General features: G+C 37.8%; 1 protein-coding gene across 1 annotated transcript; it reads right to left on the bottom strand.

The window, feature by feature from the left end:
- Nucleotides 1-392: 392 nt before the first annotated feature.
- On the bottom strand, nt 393-23,113 carry SP555 (SPRY domain-containing SOCS box protein SP555). Its single transcript, XM_089241683.1, has 3 exons — nt 23,024-23,113; nt 15,443-16,020; nt 393-4,277 (listed from the first exon to the last, which is right to left on the bottom strand). The coding sequence occupies exons 2-3, from the start codon at nt 15,504-15,506 to the stop codon at nt 3,469-3,471; spliced, it is 873 nt and encodes a 290-aa protein (XP_089097809.1). The 5' UTR covers nt 15,507-16,020; nt 23,024-23,113; the 3' UTR covers nt 393-3,468.

Here is a 23,113-nt window from a genome sequence, read left to right on the forward strand (position 1 = left end):
GTAAAACTATCTGGTCCACCTTGATATATCTGACCTTGTAATTTACACATTTTGCACTGTGCTCTTGGAAGTGGTCTCGAAAGAGTGTCATATTCTTAATAAACTTACGTGTCTTCATAATTTGCTGTGTGCATTGTCGAAAAGTTGACAGACTGAACTCTGGAAGACTCGGAAAAAAGAATGTAACATACATTGTGAGGGGAAGACAGAAAAACACACTATCCGTGGTTGCTAGTACCCTATTTTGGTCAAAAATTGTTTTTGTTACCAAGTCATTTCTGTCATTTTGCTTTAGCTCGAGTTAATCTTACAGGATACTCTGAAATAGTGTACTATGAATTTTTTTTTTGAAAATTAAAAAACAAAAAACATTTTATGGTTTTTTTTTTATTATGCTATGATTATGTCTTGGGAGGAGGGGGGGTACCCTCCACCCCGTCTTACTTTTTCTGATTTTTTTGGTGGGAGTCCTGTTTGTTAGTTTTTAATCCTAAAACTATTCCAGTAAAGATAATAAAATGCTAGTACGAGGGCTATATCAAAATTTATTGGAAGAGATATAAGTGAAAATCGTTGTACCAGTAATTTAATTGAAATGACAATTATAACTTTTCTTAAAGTTTCTGAATTAATATACTTTTGTATTCATTTTTCAATGATGGAAGAATTATAGGCTTCGACTTCGAAAAACCTTTTTTAAGGCTGCAATGTCTATCAAGATGTAGTCATTAATTGTTGACATTTTCGTAATGATTTTCCATTTTATCAACATAAAAATTGGGAAGCCTCTGTGGTAGGGATCTCTCAGAGCCATCTTAAGGCGTGGGCACACCTAGACATGACTCTGGGGGGGGGGGGGGATCTCAAATGCTGGGGTTAGGCCTGAAAACTTCTCAGCCTCCCTTATATGGAGGTGCCCATGGTCTGTCATACAACTTACTGTGTGCAGGTATTGTGTATATTGTTTAAGAGTCCAGTTTCTAGGAAAATTTATAAATATTACTTATTTATAAAATTTATAAATTATACTTTCACGAAAGTGGCACTTTAAGCAGAGTGTGTAGACACATCATCAAAAGTTTAACATAAGAACGCCATTCAAGATTGTGAAAAAGTGACATGTTATCCGAGTAACCTGCTAATGCCGTTTGACTGTAACTGTTTTGCACAAGGATGTTCAACCTTTAGGAGGCTGTGGGCCACTTCATTGATTTGAAAACATGTTGCACGGGCTACTTAAGAGATCTGGAACAGCACCTCAGATTAATTATTCTGGAAATGTGCCGCTTTGTTAAATTTTACAAAACTAAGTTTAAGGTTGTGGGCAACATTTGACCTGCAAGCCATGGGTGAGCAGAGCATGTATGGTTTAGCCAAATTTTGAGCAGTTGTTTTGAAAAGGTGATCAGTGTATATACACAGAGATTGCTAAAGGCTCCGCAGGTTTCACAATATAGCTGCTTTATATATTTCTATATTAATTCCTGCTAGTTTCGAAATAGTTCACCACAGGTCTGTAACATGACATTCATTTATCCAGGCAGCTCTATTGCAAAGGTATGGATAAGTAATCAAATAGTCCAAGTTTTGCATACCAGTGTAATATAGTAAAAAGACAATAAATATAATATACTTTGATTATAAATATAAAACAAAGCTATTTACATATGAATCAATAATTTAACACTTATTAGAATTTAAAGTCTCTCGATTCGAATCATTTCACTCAAAACGAAAGCGATGCATTCTACATTTGAAATCATGCATGATAAGCTGACGATAACAATAAATGGACTTTCTACAGCAAGACCGCAAAATTAATATTTAGGAGAAAAATAGTGGATATTTGGAGCACATAAACTATTACACAAATATTATCGAGGTAGTGACGACAGATCGCTCACAAATGCATTCCAGTGATCAGAATTTCGCATTTGAATCATAGTCTATACTGGCGATGACTCTAATAGAATCTAAGGCTACTTTGTGAAAGGATTTCCGACTTTAGATGACGTGAAAATACAGGAGTTATTTTGTTTTTATTTAATAGTGGCAACATTTTGTACCTCATGTCAGTTACATATATGCCTTGCTTCAGCAAATGGGCTCATTTCCTGCTTCTTGCACTCATGCAAAGTGATGACAAGGATGTGGCTAATGAGGGATATATTGTAAATCACAGTCATGATGTTTTGGAGCTGTGCAGTTGTGTCAAAGTTATATCAAAAATCTTGTGTGAAAGTTGTCACAGCACAAGTGTCTCCAAGCAGGTTGGTTTGTATTAACTTATACTGAACACGGTGCCATTTTAACATGTGGGCATTTCAAAGTTGAGATCCTGTTAACATTTTCAAGAGAAGCATCTAAATTTGATATCACCTCAAAAAAATCACTTGGCTCGGGAGGCCCCACGATGCTCTTAAGATGGCCCTGACCAAACAGTACTAATGAGTAGAAAACTTCAAAGAAACAATGATCTTGGATATTCGAGCATATGCAGCAGCAGAAAGTGTGACATTATTTCACATTGCTAGATAAGGGTTTCACAAATTCAGTCATCACAGCAACTAGAAAATTGGTATTGGCACCTAAAATTTTGCATATGTTGTTAAATTAGTCTAAGGAAAATGCTAATTTTTCTAATTTCATAATAGCATCTTTTTCAATATTGAAAGTAGCCATTTTGAATCTCAGAAAAGTCAAATAAACATTATTTAGAACAGTTTTTTTTTTTGCGAGCAAAGACTGGCGACTTTTATTCTTTAATTTGCCAAATCTCGCACTATGGTTGGGAAATGATGTGCCACATCCTGTACTCTCTAGTAATTCAATCTAATTCCTGCGATGGCTCCAGAACATTTCTGTGGCAGTAGGCTGCTTTTCCATGTATCATCGATAAGTTAAGCAATGCCAGGGTCATCCACCAGCACCTTAATCACTGACAATCAAACAGTTGCCACTATTTAGAAACCAACCCCCTGTATCAGCCTATGATGTACAGAATTTTGGAAAAGTGCTTCCAAGTTGCAAACTAGATTATCACTTAGACATCAGTTGTCCATCTACTGCTTTTCTCTCCAAAAGTTTTGTTTTACCATCAAATTCAAGAAAAAATATCTACAAATCATTTTCCAGTTTCTTTGTCCAGATCGTCAAGAGTTGGGAATGGCATCAAATATTTTTCGGAAGAATTACATTCCCTGGGGTTTTTTTACAGAATACTGTTGCTCCACCAGAAACAGTATAAGAGTCGTGTATTATGACAAGGGGGGGACAAAGTAGGAATTCTTGAATTCCTAGATCGAAAAGGGATTTTATGATCTACACGTCAATCTTTTGTCAGTTTCTGTTACACAAATTTGCAAAATCTCTACAAAAAAGCCACTAATTTGCAGTTTCGTAGGGTTGAAGAATTTTTGCCGGTAGAAAACCCATAGGCGTGTTGGTTATATTCTGGTTCAATTTTCATCAAACCATCAAGTAGTTCATGTTTCTTGAATCATGGTTGCAAACGCTTGACCTAGTCATGTAAACATGAGTCTTTGCCGGGCTTCTTTCTTCCCTATGGTGCCTGTCCAGGTTCCTGATACTGTCCATGCCCTCCGCTATGTACACTTTCAGCCTGTTCGGCAGTTGCAGCTCGCCTAGATCGTTCTCGTTCCGCACGAGCCTCAGTATGGCTGCTCTACACCTGTCCTGCAAATTACCGAACTCCCTCTTCATCACTCCCAGAGACATTTCGGTCTTCGCAGCCGTAGAGCACACCACAGGAAACAGTTCATCCTCTACCAGGTGCAAGCCCGTGAACGCTAAACCTAGGCATACTCCGTCCTTGTAGTAAGTGAGGGTCCCCTTGATCCCATCAAACAGTATCCCGACGGTCGTGGCCTCGTTCTCCTGGAACGGCTTCGTATAGTACCTCACCTTGCCGTTGTGCCAGAGCAGGCCCTTGTGGGACAGCCCCCATCCGTACTCGTCCTCCCCGAGCATGTTGACGAAGTTGTCGACGTGAAGTCGGGCTTTCCTGGTCGCGATGCCGAACATCATACTCGTGCCGAATATCCTCTGCGAGACGTTGATCTCCCAGTAGTACCTGCCGCTGTTCAGAGACCGGGTGCCTCTGACGCCCGCTGCCCCGTTGCTCCAGTTCGGGTGGAAGTGGGCTGTCCGCAACTTGGGGCCATAGAGCCTGACCTCGTGAGACTTGTCCAGCTTGTTCCAAGTCCAATTGTCATTGCATCCATTCAGCAGAGGGAAGTCATCCATTGGTTTCATGACTGCGGAAGAGGGAAAAAAAATCGAATAAAAATCAGCGAAATATATAGATCCCGAGCAGTGTTATCCGAAAAAATAGTTTTGAGAAGTGCCGTCTTAACGCGTGGGTCTTCCCGGTGGCCTCACAAAAAACTGAAATGCAATCGAAATTTTCGAAAGTAAGCATGCAAATTTGTAGGCAAGCATTTTTATCCATGTAAGGCCTCAGAAAACAAACTTCGCCTGAGCGCCCATGCTGTTAAGACGGCCCCGATTTTCAGGAGTCATTTCACTCCTCTCCAAAATTTTAAGTAGTTTTATACAAAGAGGAGTAATTTTTTGAAAAATGGAGGGAGACTAAAAAAATCTGAAAATGTGGAGTATTTTCGCTGAACGAAATTGGGATGATTGAAATTGAGTTTTCATGTGAATTACGACGCATTTAGATGCGTATTGCCGACCTGTACATAGGTGTGCTGAGTAGGGCTGCATTTTTGTTTTGTGATGAGGAAACAAAAAAGTTCCCTATAACCCTGGGACTGTCCCAGACATAGACTTAAGATATAAATAGACCGCGCACGCTATTCATAAAACTTGTCGAACGTGAAGAAAAGATGAGCAGTATTGTCGGGGAAAGAACAGGTTCTGCGCTATTACATTTGGCGCGTTTTCACAGAAGCTAGGATGTTGCTGTAACGAAATTTGACTCAATTCGATCAAGTTGATGAAAACTTACCTTCATTTTTTCAATGAATTTCACTCATTTTTATGTGAAATATTTAGGAAGTATCAGATTTGAAAAAGTAAATTCTATAAAATAAACAAATATTGGAAAACGGAACAACGTATATGTTGTAAAGCCTAATTCATTTATATTTTTAAATATTCTCTTCATTCACTTTGTCGCTTTTAATTTCGAAAATTTATTTATACTAGGGGTTATTAAAACAAAAATATATCTTTCCAGAACATTACAATTACTCTATATACTCATAATTAATGTATAATTAATTATAATGCATCATATTATGTTATGTAATGTAACACATTCACACTCATACCATATTCAGTCATGAAATAATATTCAAACAATAAGAAAAAGTTTCATTTCTAACATTCCTGAAAAACCTTTTATAACCTCATCACACAAAACTGTAAACACTTACATAATATTTCAGGATTAAAATAGATTTTACTCAAGAAAATTACAGAATCTCATCATCAATTTCTCTAAATTATAAGAATTAAAATTCCATGTAGAGTATATATGTAATAATTTAAAGTGTGTATATATATATATATAATATTTTAGGATATAATATTTCATATATATAATATAATATTTACACATGTCACATATATATATATATATATGACATATGTAATCTCTTCGCTCCAAAAGTATGCATATGTTAATCTTAATTTAAGGTATTAAATCGTTTTTAGAATGATTCTTTTTCAAGATAACATCTGAGGCACACAATATATGACTTCAGGTCTTAGTACAGATATTGACTCAAAAAATCAATTGAATAATTAATTTTCTTGTTTGAAGCGGCAATTTCACATACAACAAACATAAATTAATGAATAAAAAAATTTCTTTTCTGTAATAGTTTTATCTCAGGTGTGAAGAGGGGTAAAAATACTATTATTTTTAGAGGTTGTTATGCATTTTTATGCAAAACTGAAATTGTCTAGAGGGGGGGGGGGGGAAAGTTTTCCTCATATTCTATTTAAATAGAATATTTTTCATAAATTTCTCCTTCTGAAAAGCATATTTTCTTCCAAGTTGAGCAAAACTCGAATGAACTCACTAGCTCGCCAAATCTCGCCAAATCTTGCGGAGACGTATATTTCAGTTAAAACTTCATAAAACTCACAATTTCAATCATTTATTGCCAAAAATTCTATTAAAACATTTAATAATGACTCATGACATTTGAATTTTACCAAAACTTGGAACTTTAATTGAATTAAATCCAAAATGGAGTCGTTAAAAACTGAGATTACGTCAGAAATCCATTGCATCGTCAATTTAATATTCCAATTTTTAATTTATAAGAAGAGGAATAAGCAAAAAAGTATTCCCTTGTGAAAGGATACTGGTCCCCCTTTCCTAAACCGCTCAGAACATCCGAAAGCTGCGCAAGTGTTGGCCATTCTAATCAAAAATAAGACAGCGCGTGTAGATCGTCATACGAGTAGCCATAAGGAAAGCATTGCCAGCGAGATTCCCTGACCAGCCTTTCGACCGGAGTCACGTGACTCCGGATCTTTGCTTCACATTGTAACCCCTCGCGCGCACTCTATAGTATTATTACTCTGTGGTCCCAGAGCTGCTGTCAGCATCTGGAACTGACTCGTGATCGTGAACGCGTGAATGCCAATTAATTATGGAAGAGTTGATCAACTTTGCCCAAGAATATTAAGAAGACGCCAACAAATAAGGCAAATACACGAAAATACAAAAATCCCAATGCATTTCGACAATAATGGGGGTGAGGTCTTCAGAGGAAAAATATTTAACCACTAGTCACACGCTGACCGAGTTTTCCACTTGAGTTGAATACCAAATCTTAACGCTCGGTTGCTCAGCGGAAAAAGTACGTTTGTTCAGTTCAAACGTCGTGGTCATTTGACAAATGTTGGTGGCCCACAGTTCCAGAAACCTTGTCCTAGTGGCATCTTGCAGCCATGGTCACCAGAAGAGTTTGTCTGACATGGTTCCAGCCCATGGGCCCGGGAAGATTCGCATAGTTTTTTGTTTTTTCAAGCTAAATAAATTCAGTATGGAATATAAATGTATGAAAAAATACATTCAGTACGGAAGAGACCCTTAAAAAGTGGCCAGGCGCCTGACAAACATCGCAACCTAGGGGGCCCTGCTTGCAGCTGCTACGATGCCTACATTCCGATGCGCCAATTTGCTTGACAAGCCTCCCTAGACACCATTACCTAAAGGCAGGGTAAATTATGAGAACCTACACGAGGTGTTTGTAAGCAGCACCTGTGCATAGGTGCCTCACTTTTTAAATATGGACTTGCTCATTCCTGAAAAGAAAGCCCATCCTATTTCCCAGACTGTCTAGCCTCATAAACAAAAATTCAAAAAAAAAAAAAATCTAAAAGACTTTCTATTAAAATTAAGTGGTTAAAGTGAATTAACTATTAATTAATACTTTACCTATTTTGTACAGATTGTTACAGGGCAAGCAAGCATTTTAGCGTCCTCTTGATCTGGTGGTACCGTAACATCTTGCTTTAACTTTAGTCGGGACTCTGGGGCTGTGCGTCACTATAGCAGGGGTGTCAAATTAGGGGTAAAGGAAAAAATTTCTGGAAAATGTTTTAGGGGCTATTCAATTATTACGTAAGCAGATTTTTCGCTATTTTTGACCCCCCCCCCCCCCGATGCTGACGTAATACTTGAATGACCCATTATCTGTGTAAAATTCCACTTATGCATGTATTAGAGGGCCGTCTCATGAGCATCATGGGCTCCCTCGGCTAATTGATTTTTCTGAGCCCCCACCTGACTGGAAGTGATTGCTTATAAATTTGCATACTTAATCTCGAAAATATTTACGATATCTCATTAACATGTACCCCCCCCCCCTCCATTGCACCTAAGGATCCCAAGTGAACCCATTACATTGAAGCGGTACTCTGTAATAGATGGAATGATTCGCAGGGGAAAAACTGATTTTTGATGCATTTTATCTAGCTGGGAACACGGCTGAGTTTTCTCGGGGTCGTATCATTGATGCGGCTTATATACCGGAGGGGCGTCAAAACTGTTTCGAGTTAGCCATGGTCCCATCAGAACTGGACTTGGGTGTGAAAGGGTGCAGCCGTTCAAGCCATAAAACAGTATTAAAGTATGTTAATTATAAATTTTGACTTTTAAATGCGCATCAAAGTCCTACCCTTAAAGTTTCAATATTTTGCATTGAAACCTCTCTGAGGATCCGCCTTCCAAATGACCAATTTTTTTGTGGTTCGAAATTTTCACCCTAAGTTCTAGTGGAAGTGTCTGTGCTATTGGACGGCATTGCATGTAAGTCGGAGGGCTGCAAAAGGTTTTTTTTTTCGCACGGGGCCGCAAACTGCCCTGAACCCAATCCTGTCTATAATTCAGTGAAAATAGCAAAACGAATCCATAGAAATGTCTCGTAATAAGAAAGGAAAACGGCAGGCGAAAATAAAAACGGTTGGGCATAAATGTATAGAATAACATTAGACATCAGGAAAAAAAAGCTATATTTTTCAGACATCTGCTTTTTATGCTAAAAAGACAGGAGAAAGCTTTTGTGGCTTTTCAAGTAAAAACTGCTATGGATGGTGGGGGAAAAGAAAACCGTTATCGTAACCGTAGACAGGACGTTGGGTTCATGGACAGACCGTAATCTCCATTTATAACGGGTGCTATACCGTATCTATGGGCACGTACCGTTATTATTGTGTGCCAATGCTTTCTTCCTCACATTCGGGGGGGGGGGGGAGAGAGAGAGAGAAAAAGGAATCGAAGTGAAAAGGCAGATTGCCTGCTCGCGGGGCACGTGCCGGCTGCTGTCGCGTGCCGTACGCACTCATATCTGTAAAGTACGTACGTCCTATATCATCTGCCTGGGGGTGACGTCATCAACACGAACCACCTGACATTTTTTTGTGTTCCCAAAGAGCCCATCGTTCACAGGGCCGGATATTTACCCCCGTGTGTACGCATTCATCTTATACCTCCTCGAGTAGGTGATGATGTGCCTCGTACTCGCAGATGTTTGCTTCAGAGAGCCACCGAAATCGGTGTCCCGTGGTTCCGTTTCGTATCATCACCATTTTTCCGTATTGGATGGCGATGATCATTGGGGTCGTTATAATCCCCCTCGAATTAGATCGGAACCGACAGCTTAAAACTCTATTAGAAACATTAAAATTATTCGGTGACTGATCATGGTGACCGGAAACCCCCACCCCTTTCCCGCGCCACTTTAAGATGGGCAATTTCGAAACCCAGGTGTCCCTTAACACGAATATTTGGTGCCTTACGCGAATATTCGGCTCCGGGCAGTTAATTTCTACGAAAGATATTTTCATCGTAATATCTCAGTTCTGAAACACATTTCATGCCATGCCTCCCAGGTTGCTAAGGGTCCCAAAAGAGATGCCCCTGTCTGGATATCCACAAGAGGTTGTCATAGGTATGTTGAGCCTATGGGTGCTCGACTTGGGCTTTCGAATTTATTTCTGAATTAATTCTGCGGTTGCTCGGCACAGTACTATGAAATACTGTAGTTGCTCGAACAATCTCCAACTTCGACGCCACTGTCCCCAGAGGTGTACGGAGCATCATTTGAATCGCTAGTCTCTAAAAAAACACGACGGCTACTGATACAGTCGAATCCCGTTATAACGAACTCCAAGAGACCGGTGAAATCACTTCGTTATAAAGGAATTCCAGGTTTTTGCATTGTTCCTATGTAAACTTATCCGAGGGATTAGAAAAGTGTTCGTGAAAACGAGATTTTCGCTATAACGGTATTCGTTAAAACGAGATTCGACTGTATATGCGGCTTTCGTGTCATTTTCGTTCTGGTTTCTGTTTTATTCTGAAACGAACCTCACGAATCCCCGGGTTTCTGCGGAACATGTTTGAAATTCATGCCAGTCTTTCCCTACTTTTCATGCTGCCTCCAAGTATCCCTACTAAAATATTGAGTTTAATATGGAAATGCTGAAGAGGCTTGCGTACACTTTGGAATTCGTTGGAAGCATACTTATCTCCAGATGTGTAGTCTTAGAAATGCGCGGAGGACTTGCTCTTCCCCCCCCCCCCCATAGATACGCGTTGAAGTTGCAACTATTGAAGTACTTACCCCTACAAATGCGTAGGTTCGCACCTCTAGAAATATTTTGGAGGTTGTTTCACACACCCTAGAATTCACGGCATTTTAAAATCGAACCTTTGATTCTAGAGGCATACTTCCAAATACAAAAAGTATCCAAATGACGTATAGAACTCAGATACGTCATTCATGTTGCAAGGGGTTATATAGTTATTAAAATAAAATAAAAAATACTTTTTATACGGACACCCTGTCCCCCAAAACTCAACTAGAATGTTGTTGCCGTCATTTCCTCAGGTCAACAGAGACACAGACTCTCCAGAGAAAAACGGAGGAAAGTTTGGAAAAAAACAATGTAAATGCAGGTTGGGTACAGGATGTCCGATAAAAAGTTATTTTAATAACTTTCCAACCCCTTGCAATAGGAATGACGAATCTTAGGTCTACAAGTTATTTGGATACTTTTTCTAATTGGAAGTAGGGTCCAAATCTTGCTGTAGGGTCCGTGCGTGCTGTTAACTATGCACCCTTCATGAGTAGGAAACTTATCTAGATACACGTTTAAGTAGTGTTGTCCGCCTGTATAATTTTAAGGGGTATTTTTTGCTTTTATCAGTGAGAAATAACTCTATTTATAAAAAAAGAAAGAAAATTACCTAATATTTGAAGGAGTCAACGAAATTTGGAGGAGTGAAATTAAATTTTGATTCGAATCAGCGAAAGCTTTTGTATTCCCAAAAATACATATTTGCTAGATACATACCGATTTGCTAGATAAGGTGTTCGTACTCCCAGAAAAGCGTTTGAAAGCTTGCGTATTCTTAAAAATAAGTTGTGGGTTTTCTTTGCCTTAGAAAAACCATAATTGAAGCTAGGGCCATCCTAAGATCATCGAGCTCCCCCCCCCCCCGGCAAAGTGACTTTTCTGAGCCCCCAACCTTGCTAGAAATGCCTACCCACCAATTAACATGGTTAGGCCGTCATTACACTATTAAAAGTTTGAGAGAAAAGCTATTTTATAAAACTTGAAAGAGTGCAGCCAAGTGTGTCAGTTACATTCGAGCGAATTTAACCAATAGGCTTGTTGGTTGTTTTTTCCAAGTTTTGTAATTCGTAAAACATCTTGTATCAAACTTTTATAGTTTCAATCCCAGCCTTACTCTCGAAAATTCTAACCAGATCTCATTTTCTTGAGAGCCCCTTTAGTCCATGCATTCAGACGGCACTGGCTGATGCTGCTTTTGCATTTTTTTATTCGTCTTTTTTTTTTTTAAGCCACCATTGCTGATTATTTTTTAACATGCTTGGTTGTTTTCCGACCTAAGGTTGTATAGCCGATGGAAAATATACTTTTATGCTGTAGTTACTTCCGATCGTTTTAAAGAGAATGTTGAAAAAATCGCTCAGTACGAATAATATTGATCCATAAAAGTGACATTAAATGGCGTATCTTTTAAATGCAGAAAGTTTTCCCATTATTATGTTATGGAAAAAGGAGTTAATCCTTAACCTCCACGGTTAACACGTATGAAGGTAGAATCTTGGGAAAGGCTTCACTTCACCATCTGCTGTTGCTGCTCATGTGGAAAATATTCTGCGGGCGCTCTTTTGGGTTTATTGACCGACGGGCCCCGGTCGATATTTCGATTTCAACCCCAACCACCTACCTCTCTACCTCCTATTTCTCCATTTGGGACTCGAACATTCGGCAGCTGCTTCACACAATGGAAAGTTCCTATTTTTATAATGCAATATTGATTAGCTATATTAGCGAAAGGAAGTCCAAAAATATCAATTTTGAATGGCTTCAAAGATATAATTCGGAAAGTTCAGTAACATGCAGCCGAGCTCTGCTACAAATACCATTTTTTTTCAAGTGCTCGCGAACACTTGATCAACGTCCCAAGTAATCGCCTTGCTTGTGTAAAAAAGGATTTAAATCATTTGATTCATTGGTATGTCAAACTTGCCATAAGCGTGCTCTTCTTTTGATGATGGGTACAGGCAGTGCTCGCGACTGGAAAAGTGTCGAAGACCTCTGCTGTAGATGTTTGAGTTACTGGTGTCGTGACTCGTGATCCAGCAATCTATTTGCCGTATGCAACGAAATACACGCGTGGTGGGGAACTTGACCCTAATACAGAATAAACGATAGAAATGCTGGACCTAGTGACTGGATTGGCTCACAGTACTGGTCACTGGAAGGATGGAAATTTTGGACCAAGTGGTCATGGAAAGAATGAAGATCAATGGCCGAGTTATCATGGAAAGGAGAATTTTGGGCCGATTGATCATAAAAAGGATGAAAATGATCGGTTAGGTGGTCATGGGCCGAATAGTCAGGAGTAAAGCAGTTGATCCTTATCCCCCATAGTGGAAGACTGAATTGACCCTTATCCTCCATAGTGGAAGACTGAATTGACCCTTATCCTCCATAGGGGAAGACTGAATTGACCCTTATCTTCCATAGTGGAAGACTGAAAGAAGTGTGAGTGCCAAGTGTGGTCATCGGGAGCGGTAGCCCAGGTCGATAAGATACTCGCTCAAAGTACTAAAAAGTGATTAGAGGTGTCGCGAGTTCGACACCAGGTTCATCCTTGTCAGAAACTTTCCTGACACGGGGGTGCAACAGAAACAGCGGCATGACCGCACAAAAAATTGCTACCGCAGGGAGTCCCACATCGAAGAGTATAAAAACAGAGGTCCCGGTATAAAAATTGTAGGTCCCGGTCTAATTAGCCCTCGTGTGCAGAAAATGAGCTAAGCGGTCATCGAAAGAATGAAAATTGAGGGAAGAGTTTCACACCGAGCCCGTACCATCCGGTCATCTGATGAAATCCAGGCTGTAGTAGCGGAAAGAATGAAAATCATGTGCCAAGAAGTCACAAAAATAGTAAATATGATGGATAATAAGCATGTAAGATAGCAATTTGTGACCACACACAACAAAAATCGAAATTCAGAAATTACCTCAAGGCTGAAATTATACATTATACAAAAAAGCACTATTCAAGTGAATGCAGTGTTACTTGATGGGTACACAAACTCCGACTCATTCGGGAATTACATCCGGCCTTACGGAACTTCCTTCCCACTGGCTTCTTCACTAAGAAATATCAAAAAATATACATACAGGGTGCGTAGCTACCGACAGACCAGACACGACTCAGGCTCTGTCCCACCCGGGATATAAGCCTTTTACCCGTGCTGGTTGGGTCGCGCTGGGAGGATTGTTTTTCCGTCGAGCCGTAGTGCGTAGCTACCAGCACGCATCGCATTTTACAAGCTTACCGTTGATGCTAAAGGAATACTTCCAATTATTAGGAAAAAGTATCAAAATGAGTAGAACTCAGATGCATCATTCATGTTGAAAGGGGTCGTATAGTTATTAAAATAAAAAAAATTAACTTTTTGTACGGTACACCCTCTGCTCAAAAACCCACGTTTTCTTTGAAAAATTCTGTCAAAAATTCCACGTTTCTAAGGGTGGTATTCACCGACATGGTTTAAACTATAGTCACAATTTTTGGATAATCGACACGGATTGGTTAAATTCAGGTTTTTAACCAATCCGTGTCGATCACTCATCCAAAAATTGTGACTATAGTTTAAACCCTGTCGGGGTGAATACCGCCCTAAGTGTAATATTCACTGAATTATTTGAATTCAAAAAAAGCAGAGAAAAGTTGGGAAAAAAAGCAAGATAAATAAATGTGATCAGCACGTATTCCCTCACTCCCTTACAAGAGATCGTTAGGATCTGTCCAGAGAATTTGTTAGTGTTAGTGGACATCCATGCCCGACCCGGGATTCGAACCCAGACCTGCACAGTCAGAACCACTGGACTGGGGGTAAAACGCGTTTTGGCATCATGGCCCTAAGGCAAAGTGATGTTTCTAAAACTCATCTTCCAGCCAGAAAGGGCTGAAAGTACCTAGTCACCAATTAACATATTTACTCTAAAAAATATAGCAGAAAAAGTCTCGCGATTTATAGCAACAGGCGTACACAACAATATAATTATTCAATCATTACATTTCACTCATAGTTAGAAAAATTGATGGCAGGTGGAAGCACTACACACAAGCATTATACAGAAACAAACTTCACGTCAGGTTCACTACACACACATTCCAACATGTAGCAATTCATTAGAAACTCCGCAGAGGAATATGGACGTTGTGCATGTGTGGTTCAGTAGTAGTAATTATAAGAAGAGAGATAGTATATTACTGCCGGTAGCAAATTATTCGCCTATTTATATATCTTTTTGCTAGTCGGAGCATTATTCCTCCTGTTTAAACATTTTTTGCCAGTCAGAAAATTATTCCTTCCTCCCATTTGAATATTATTTGCCGGTCAAAATATTATTCCTCCTGTCATTTCCCTTATTTCTCCTGTTTATGTATATTTTGCTATTCTGCAAATGATTTCTGTTTATGTGTATCTTTTGCCGATTCGCAAAATAATTTTTTTCCCTGGACCGACTTGAAATATTTTTTGCAGGTCAGCAAATTATTCCTCGTACGTAAATATTTTTTGCTTGCCCGGGGACTATTTCTCCCATTTTCAAATGCGAAAATTTTCAACTAGTTTCAAGAATATTTTTTGCTGGTCAGCAAGCTGGGTTCCTCCTGTCTGAGTATTTCTTCCGATCAATAAGTTCTTCGTCGTACTCAAATATTTTTTGCTGGTCTGCAAACTATTTCGCATTTTCACCGGCGAAATTTTTCAACTATTTTCGCCGGTCCGCAGTTAAGCCGGGTTTTCCTAGGAATAGGTTTGTTGCGCAGCGTGACCTGAATTAGACTATTTCGCGCCGACAGAAACGAGTTAGATAATCACGCTACGCGTTTATGTTTTCCTAGCGAGGCGCATCAGATCAGGGCGGCTATATAAAGTATATGGCTTTGGCATCAGCTACTCTGTCGTCTGCATGCTCCTGTTTGAAGGGAAGGGAAATAAAGCACACAAGAGTGAAGAGAATATCGGCAAAACCGCGGCGCACGACGCATTTGACTCCTCCAGAAGCAGTCGGCCAATCACGCCCGACGTAAAGCGCTGTCGTGAGGGGTATTGCACTCTGTAGGAAAACAGTCATGCTGCTCTTCTTACTGGTGAGTGGACGGCGTGTCGCGCTGGGCGAATCACGTTGCGCGTGGCACAGGAAACCTGCTCCTAGGAAAACCCGACTTTACAAAAAAAAAAACGCTAACTTCACTCTCATTCGCGTTCACCTCCATTATTGCCAACAAAGCTGGCAACACAATCATAAAATAAAATTAATATTCAAATATATTAATCAATTTTAAGTGATCAATCGAAAATGAAACGCCACTCACTTTTTCCTCTGTACGACGACAACACGCCATCGTCCGAAACGTCCATCATCTCCTCGTCGTCCATTGTACCGTCTGCTGCTGTAACACTCTTCAAAACTCTCGCGGCATCGGTTGTAGTTGTTGTTACTATAATTATAACTAATCAAATTATTATTATTGCCGGTAGATCCCAACGACATCACCAACACCATAACGGCTCCTTCTTCTTCCACCTCCTCCTATAACTTCCAGCGCTAGTGGATCGACTAATAAACTGAACCGCTGCCTCGGGACTCCAGGCGATGATGATGTCGTCTGCTGCGTGCCAGTCTGCGGAAGGAAGAGAAGAACCGCATCCGACGATCCCTGATGCTGCAGAAGACCCTCAAGTTCAGGTGCTGGAGAGGGAGGAGAACAGCCGAAGACGACTACCATTGTTGGATAGGAAGACGGCAGTTCCTCTCTCTGGTAAATACATTTATGTATTAAAAAAATCTCTCTGTATATTGTGCTATATACTGTCCCTTGTTCTCGCCGCCGATACAACCACTGTGTCTCTCACCTCCGGTGTACTGCACAAGCCAGACACGTGCCCAAACCTAAAAAGAAAAAAATAATAATAATAGTAATAGAATGGAGAGAGAGGGAAAGAAAATATCGGGGACTCATCATAATGCGATTCTGTCATCCCTACCTCTTCACCCAGACCTGATAAATTCGAACGTATCTTTGAAGCGCCCCCCCCCCCACTACACTAACCGGGGGGGGGGGGCTTCACGGTGAGAGTGTGTGTGTGTGCGCGCGTAACCTTTGTTGTGTTGATCCGAATGCGGGCGAGCAGATGTCGATTTTGGGGGCGAGAGGATGGTTTGGGAGAAGGAAGGGGCTCCGCACGCGCTAACATCCTCCTTTTTTTAATATCTTTTTTTTTCAAATATCCATATCAAGATAACGTACAGTGTGCTCTATAAAGTTAATTAAAATTAGGGCTGGGATTATTAATCGATTAACTGTTAATCGCGTTAAATTTTCCAGTTGAGTTGACCGATTTGATCAATCCGATATTAAAATTAAATCATTTTTTTCCATTAACCCGTTTTTGTTTTTTTTTGCCCGCACGTTGATGCTCTTTGAATTCCATTTCGATATTGATTTTTGAACAGATTTTTTAAATGCATTGACAGGAAGTATGACACTGAACGAGAGACAAGTGTCCTTAACTGAAGACAGCAAAATATAGTCGAATCCTGTTTTAACGAATAACGAAAATCTCGTTGTAACAAAAAACTTTTCCAATCCTTAAATAAGTTTACATAGAGAGAACGTATTGAGAATTCTGATATTACGAATGAAAAATTCGGTATTCAAAATCAAATTTCTGAAAATCCACGAAAGAGAACGTTCCAAAAATGATGCCTTGTTCATTTTTGAATTCCCTTGCTGAACTGTTTGAGAAGATTTGTTCTTCTATGCCTTGTGGAGGTGCGGGAAGAAATAAATTTTGACCAATACAGTGAAAAAGAAATTAAATCTGCGGTTAGCCAGTGGAATAGTTCTTATTTCTTCTGTTTCGAAATGAGTGGCCTCGAAAGGAAACAGTTTTTAATTAAAGAGAAACTTAAGATCATTTCTGAAGTTGATGATGGAGTAAATAAAAACAATGTGAAATTATAAAAATACGGCATATCTCCATATACTCTTTCAACATTTTTGAAAAATCGGACTAAGTTTGACTCTTAAATTTAAGTTGCAATTATTGGATCCCATAGAAATAAGATCAGACTTTCAAATTTTTAAGATGTGGATGTAGTTGTCTTTACAGGACATTCGTTTAAGGCATTTTCCAGAAACGTACAGGGTTGCAGGGCATTTATTCTCGAAATGTGCCAGTTACCAGCCCACTTTTCATATGAGAAAAGGTTGGAATTTACATGTGGTTTTGAATGCGAAATCTTTAAGGCATCTGTTCCAAGCACTGCACGCGTTTGAGCATGTGAATACTTTATAGGAATTTGTTGTTTCTTCGACTTCTAAAATACTTGTACAAAAGAAAAAAAATAAGGATCATTTGCTTCAAATATGTTAAGTAAATAAAACTCATGCAAAGAAAAAAAAAGTTTAATGGCTAATTGCTTTGAGTTGTTGAAATTTAACTTCATTCTTTTTATTATCTAGAACGTAAATAAGTATTCCCTCCCCCCCCCGCTTAGAATCAAATTCCAAGAATTGATGAGAGAAATAATTCAGAAATTGATGAGAGAAATAATTCAGAAATTGATGAGAGGAATAATTCAGAAATTGATGAGAGAAATAATTCAGAAATTGATGAGAGAATCAGTTCTAGAATTAATGAGGGAAACAATTCTCCAGAATTGATGAAAATTCCAGAATCAAATCAGTTGCGCCCGTGTGGCGCAGTGGTAAAATGCTCGTCTTCCACTATGAAGGTTGCCGTCAAGATCCATGGGTTCGGATCCAGCCAAAAGCACATCAGGAAAAGTTCTTTACCTATCGAGCCTGGGGCGACCAACGATAGATGACGCCTTCATTTCCCACCCAACTCCAATAGTTGGAAATTGCCATATGGCGATATATGACTGGAGTTGGTGTGCGATGAAGTAGATCAAATGAGTTGAAGCTTAGAAGAACCTTGTTTACTACAAGAAAAAAAGTATTTAATATATGTATATTTTTTCACTTTAGTTACTGAATGAATGAACGCCAGGGTCTCTGCCACCGGACTTATCCCGTTGGCGAGATCTCTTCCAGCCCAGCTTCGTGGCAGAGTCTGGAACAAAGTGAGTGTGCACATCTAACAGTCTGAGTGTGTAGCTAGTGTTGTGTATGATATTTCAGTGCTGCCATGTATACTTCAAATTGTGAGTGAAGTGTAATGATTGAATATTTGTAACGTTGTAGGCCTGTTGCTCTCTGTGGCGAGACTTTTTAACGGGGAGATCGGCTCGCATTCGCGCCTTGAAGTTGGGAACCACAGAAAACCAACTTCAGCCGACCACCACTGTGGGGTTCGAACCCGGATCCTCGCATCGCGAGTCCGTCACTATAACCACTCGACCACCACAGCGGCTCACTTTTGTAACTGTAAGTGCGGGGCCCAGTGTGACCGCGCTCGTCACACACCCTTAAGGGCGGCTCTGTTCTGAAGGGGCCATTGGTGAAAATCAAATGAAATTGAGTAGGAGGTCATAGACAGTCATGAAAATAAATTTAATGTGAAGAGAGAAATAAAGCTTTCAAGTGAAATATTGTTGGGAAAACGTGTCTCATCGATTCCCAGCCGTAAACTGTGACTGAGGTAGATGCATTTTGCTTGTACGATGCTGCTCCGTAAGAACTGGATTACCAGCCCTAAAGATCACATTCAGAAATTTTTGTTTCAAAATATTATAAAATACCGTTAACTCCTGATCAATTTTGAATGTTACTTAAATATTAAATATTTAGATATTATTATTATTACTGAGTTTAAATTATATATTTATTAGATGTTCTCATTATTTCCCATTGTAATGTGGCAATATATTTTTAAAAGTTAATTTTTAGCTGTTGTTACCTATTCAATAACTTTTTTGCAAGGGGTTTTTGAGAAATTTTCATAAACATTTCATTTTACCAATTTTTTTCAACATTTTTTGTTCTGGATTTTGTAGACAATTAGAAAAAAAATTCCATCAATTTAATTTCGTATTCAGATTCAATATGAATATATCAAATATTTTTCCGGAAAATTAATTTCAATTTCTGAAACGATTCCAATTCTCATCATTGGACATTTTGGAGACAAATATTCATCTTGTGTGATTTTAAATTCAAAAAATTTAATTTACGTACATCGTTCTCTGATCCTATATGAGAAATAATAATCAATTAAAAATTTATTAATATCATTCAAATACACTATAAATACCTTTTTATAATTTTCGAAACTTTCACACGCAGTCAAAAATCAGAATGATATTGTGCATATCAACGAAGATAATGAAATTGAGCTCACACATACAACTGATTGCGATGGAACAATAAACAGCGCTGCAATCTGTCACCAAAGATAAGTGATAAAATGCTAAAAATTATTTTATTTCATGATATTGAAGTAATAAAACACCTAATTGACTCGCCGATTGCGAGTTTTCATCACTATGGCAAAATTAAATATTCCAGTGTTTATTGATTTTACAAAAAAAAAAATGGAGACCCTAACTATATTAACAATTACAGACCAGTTTATTCTCTCAATTATAAACATGAATGTATAAGAAAACTTGTTGCATTTTACTTTTTACTGTGCTGAATATTATTCTGTAAAGGGATCCGTGGCTTTCATGTTATTGACAAAGGGGTTCCTGGTCTTCGTCTTATTGGTGCAAAAGTCCGGGGAACACAAAAAATTGAGAACCCCCCAATAGATGAGAATAGATAGACTGTATATTATAGATTTTTTTTTTTCCTTTTGAAATTCATTTACACACACATACAACATAAACAACACGCACAAAAACAAAATACACATATTACCATTTACGTAATAGCCCAAGGGATTACATAATCCGTCCAGGGCATATTGATATTATATATTGTATATTAGAGGTTGACAACAGACCAATAATATACATAATACTCAGTCCTCATTTGCATTCGTAAAGAGAAAAAAAAGTACATAATAAAAATACATGTACATTTAAAGCATTATTCACTGTGTTGATTTTGTTTATTAGTAGTTTTTTAAATTTGTGTATGATTTTTCTGATTTTATTTCTTCACTCAATTTATTGTATTTCTTAGGTGCTATGTATATAGTATATAAACTCTTACGTTATATGCAGGCCGAATTCAAATTCCATTTAATTTTCATTATTTTTTTCCTATTATTTCTTATTCTGATTTTTATTTTAGTTCAGGGATATTGACCAAGAAATTTAAGGAAAAAATTTCCTTTTTATGTTTTCTTGACTCGTGTATGTTCCTAGAAACTATATAGTTTTAAAAAGAAAACTTGAATTCCTCTTTTCCCCTAAAATGAATAATTTTAGAAAAATAAGTTATTCATGGCACATTATTTTATATGAACTAAATGTTTTTTTCTCTCCTAATTTAAATTCGATACCTCGCATCTTTAAAAGAAAAATTACCGACTGTTTCCCATAAAAGAAAAATAATTTTTTGAAATTGATCGAACATATGGTGGCAGATATTGGCTTCAAGTGTTTGAAGAACAAAAGGTTAAGTTGGCGTAAAAGTTCAGTATAACAGAAGTTATCAGTTGTTGTGTAATAAGTTTTTGTTGCGTATTGACTTGAGGTTTGCGATATGTTGCATGTAAATAAAACCGGCATTACACTATAAAAGATTTAGAAAAGAAAACTTGAAAAAAAAAACCAACCAATATAAGCCTATTGGCTACATTCACTCGAATGCAACAGATGCGCTCATTGGTTGTATTTTCCAAGTTATAAAGGAAGTTTTAGAAAAGTTCTCTTATAAAACTTGAAAAATGCAACCGATTAGCGCATTGTAACCAATAGGCTTATTGGTTGTTTTTTCAACTTTTGTAAAAGATATTTTACCAAATTTTGTAATTTAATCCCTGCCTAAAAGGGGATTACAAATTTTATATGATAATGTCCAAAAAACTAATGCATAGGTAAATAATAATGTACATAAATTTTCGTGCTCGTAAGCATTTGATCAACGTCCCAATCCAATTTGTGTGCAAATTGTATTCAAGGATCACAATTATCCCGATTTCAGCCATAGACTTGTCAAATTTCTGAAAAGGTGTTCTTTTGATGATAGGGGAATTGGCACTGCTCGCGACTCTGAAAAAGGTTGAAGACACCTGTTCTACATAGTCGAGCACAGCGGTTCTCAACCGGTGCTCCGCGCAGCTCTTGGGGCTCTGTGTGCACTTCCCAGGGGCTCCGCGGCCACTCGAGGATAATAAAATAAATCAGTAAATTTGATAAAAAAAAACAAAAAAAAAAGTCCTAAAGGGTACCGCCATATAAATAATATACTAAAAAGGGCTCTTTCGAGTTAAACAGGGCTCCGCCATAGAAATTATACACTGAAAAGTGCTCCGCGAGTCAAAAAAGGTTGAGAATCGCTGGTCTAGCAGATCGATAACTTATGGGGGGAAAACGAGTCTGGTTCGACCTTAGCTTCAAAATATGCAAGGAAAAAAAAACTTTCGATAAAAAAAATTGACAACTTGAACCGGTCCTGATAACTATAAACTAATTTTTCCCCATGTCATGATATTAGTTCGTTCCGTACTTAACGAAAGTGATAACAATACTTGAATGGCAATATTATCCGCGATTTCTACTCTAAGTGGCGTCTACTGTAATTGCTATTTTATGGGTTACTGTAAGTTTTTCTTTTATTTGACATCTATATTTTTTTATGGACATCTTTTTTTCAGCCACCTCGTTGGACATTTTGCCTGTTGTGGTCTTTGTATTTGTATAAATAATAATGAATTTAACAGTATTTCTGAATGCACAGGGATGTCTTAAATTTTTTTATATCATAAAGTTAGATAAAATAATGTATAGTAATGGTGCTATTAGAATGTTTAGATTAAAAAAAAACTTTTTGACAATATTTTTGTCAAAAAGTTTGTCTGGTTGACATGATTCCAACAAAGGTCAGCAGAAGTCATGACTTCAAGTTCAAAATCACCTCTAAAATTATTGAGTAATTCATTGAAGAAATAAATTCTAGAGGAGGTTTTTCATTAAGGGTTGGGTGCCAATATTAACACTAGTCTGAGATGAAGTTGAGGGTACTGTGAAGAAATTCTTGATCAAGCACATGGTTGATAGTTCGGTGAGTAAACGCAATCACATCAGTGAAAAGTTTGATAGAAATATCATGAATTTCTCATGAAAACCGCAAAAAATCGAATTTTTAATGGATTATACTAAAAATTGTAATTAATTTCAGACTGATGAAGTAACTGATTATTATGAATAGTATACAAATATATTTTAAAAATAAATGGGAAAATTTTCATTAGCTATGATTTAATGATAGCACATCATTAAAAAAACACTTTCATAAAAGATCAGAAAAAAAAAATCTATTAAAAACTTCCATTTCTAAACATATGGAGCATCCATATGGATTACAATGACAACTAATCAATTTGTTTAAAATTACAAATTTATATATTTTCTAATTCACTTATGTTTTATAATATTTGTTTACAAAATGTTTTCAAAGAATTCAAGTTGCATTTATGGATTTGCAGTTTTCTTCATATGACGTCATATTAAGAGTATAATTATAAATGTGATGAAAATTCATGTATTGAATTATGATTCATTTTTCTCATTTAATAAATAGGAGAAATTCACATTGATAGTGATTCATTCATTTTTCAAGAATGTTTTATTCTCGGAATTTATGAGCTCAAAGGGAAGCCATGACGCAGTTTTAGGCTTCACCTTCAACCAAGTGCGGATTTCTCTGCTCCAAGGAGAAGCACACCATCAAATATGGGATTGGTTTTGCGTAATGGACTCTTGGTAAGAATCGGTTCCGAGATTCATTGAATTTAACATGAAAATCATCACTTACTTTCATTAACGGATTATCCTTGGATTAATTGAAACGGGACTCGAACCTTAGCACATTCATTGTCAAGCCGGCAATTTTCTATTGTCCTCT

Source organism: Pholcus phalangioides, unplaced genomic scaffold (genome assembly GCF_987345545.1).
Source record: "Pholcus phalangioides strain wild (caught in Gottingen) unplaced genomic scaffold, Ppha-v1.0 ptg000014l_1, whole genome shotgun sequence".
Classification (NCBI taxonomy): domain Eukaryota; kingdom Metazoa; phylum Arthropoda; class Arachnida; order Araneae; family Pholcidae; genus Pholcus; species Pholcus phalangioides.

Excerpts from the sequence above, each read along its gene's own strand:
- SP555 (XM_089241683.1), bottom strand. The coding sequence starts at position 15,506 with ATGGACGACGAGGAGATGATGGACGTTTCGGACGATGGCGTGTTGTCG. Across the intron at positions 4,278-15,442 it reads GTCGTCGTACAGAGGAAAAA|TCATGAAACCAATGGATGAC; the intron begins GTGAGTGGCGTT and ends CCTCTTCCGCAG.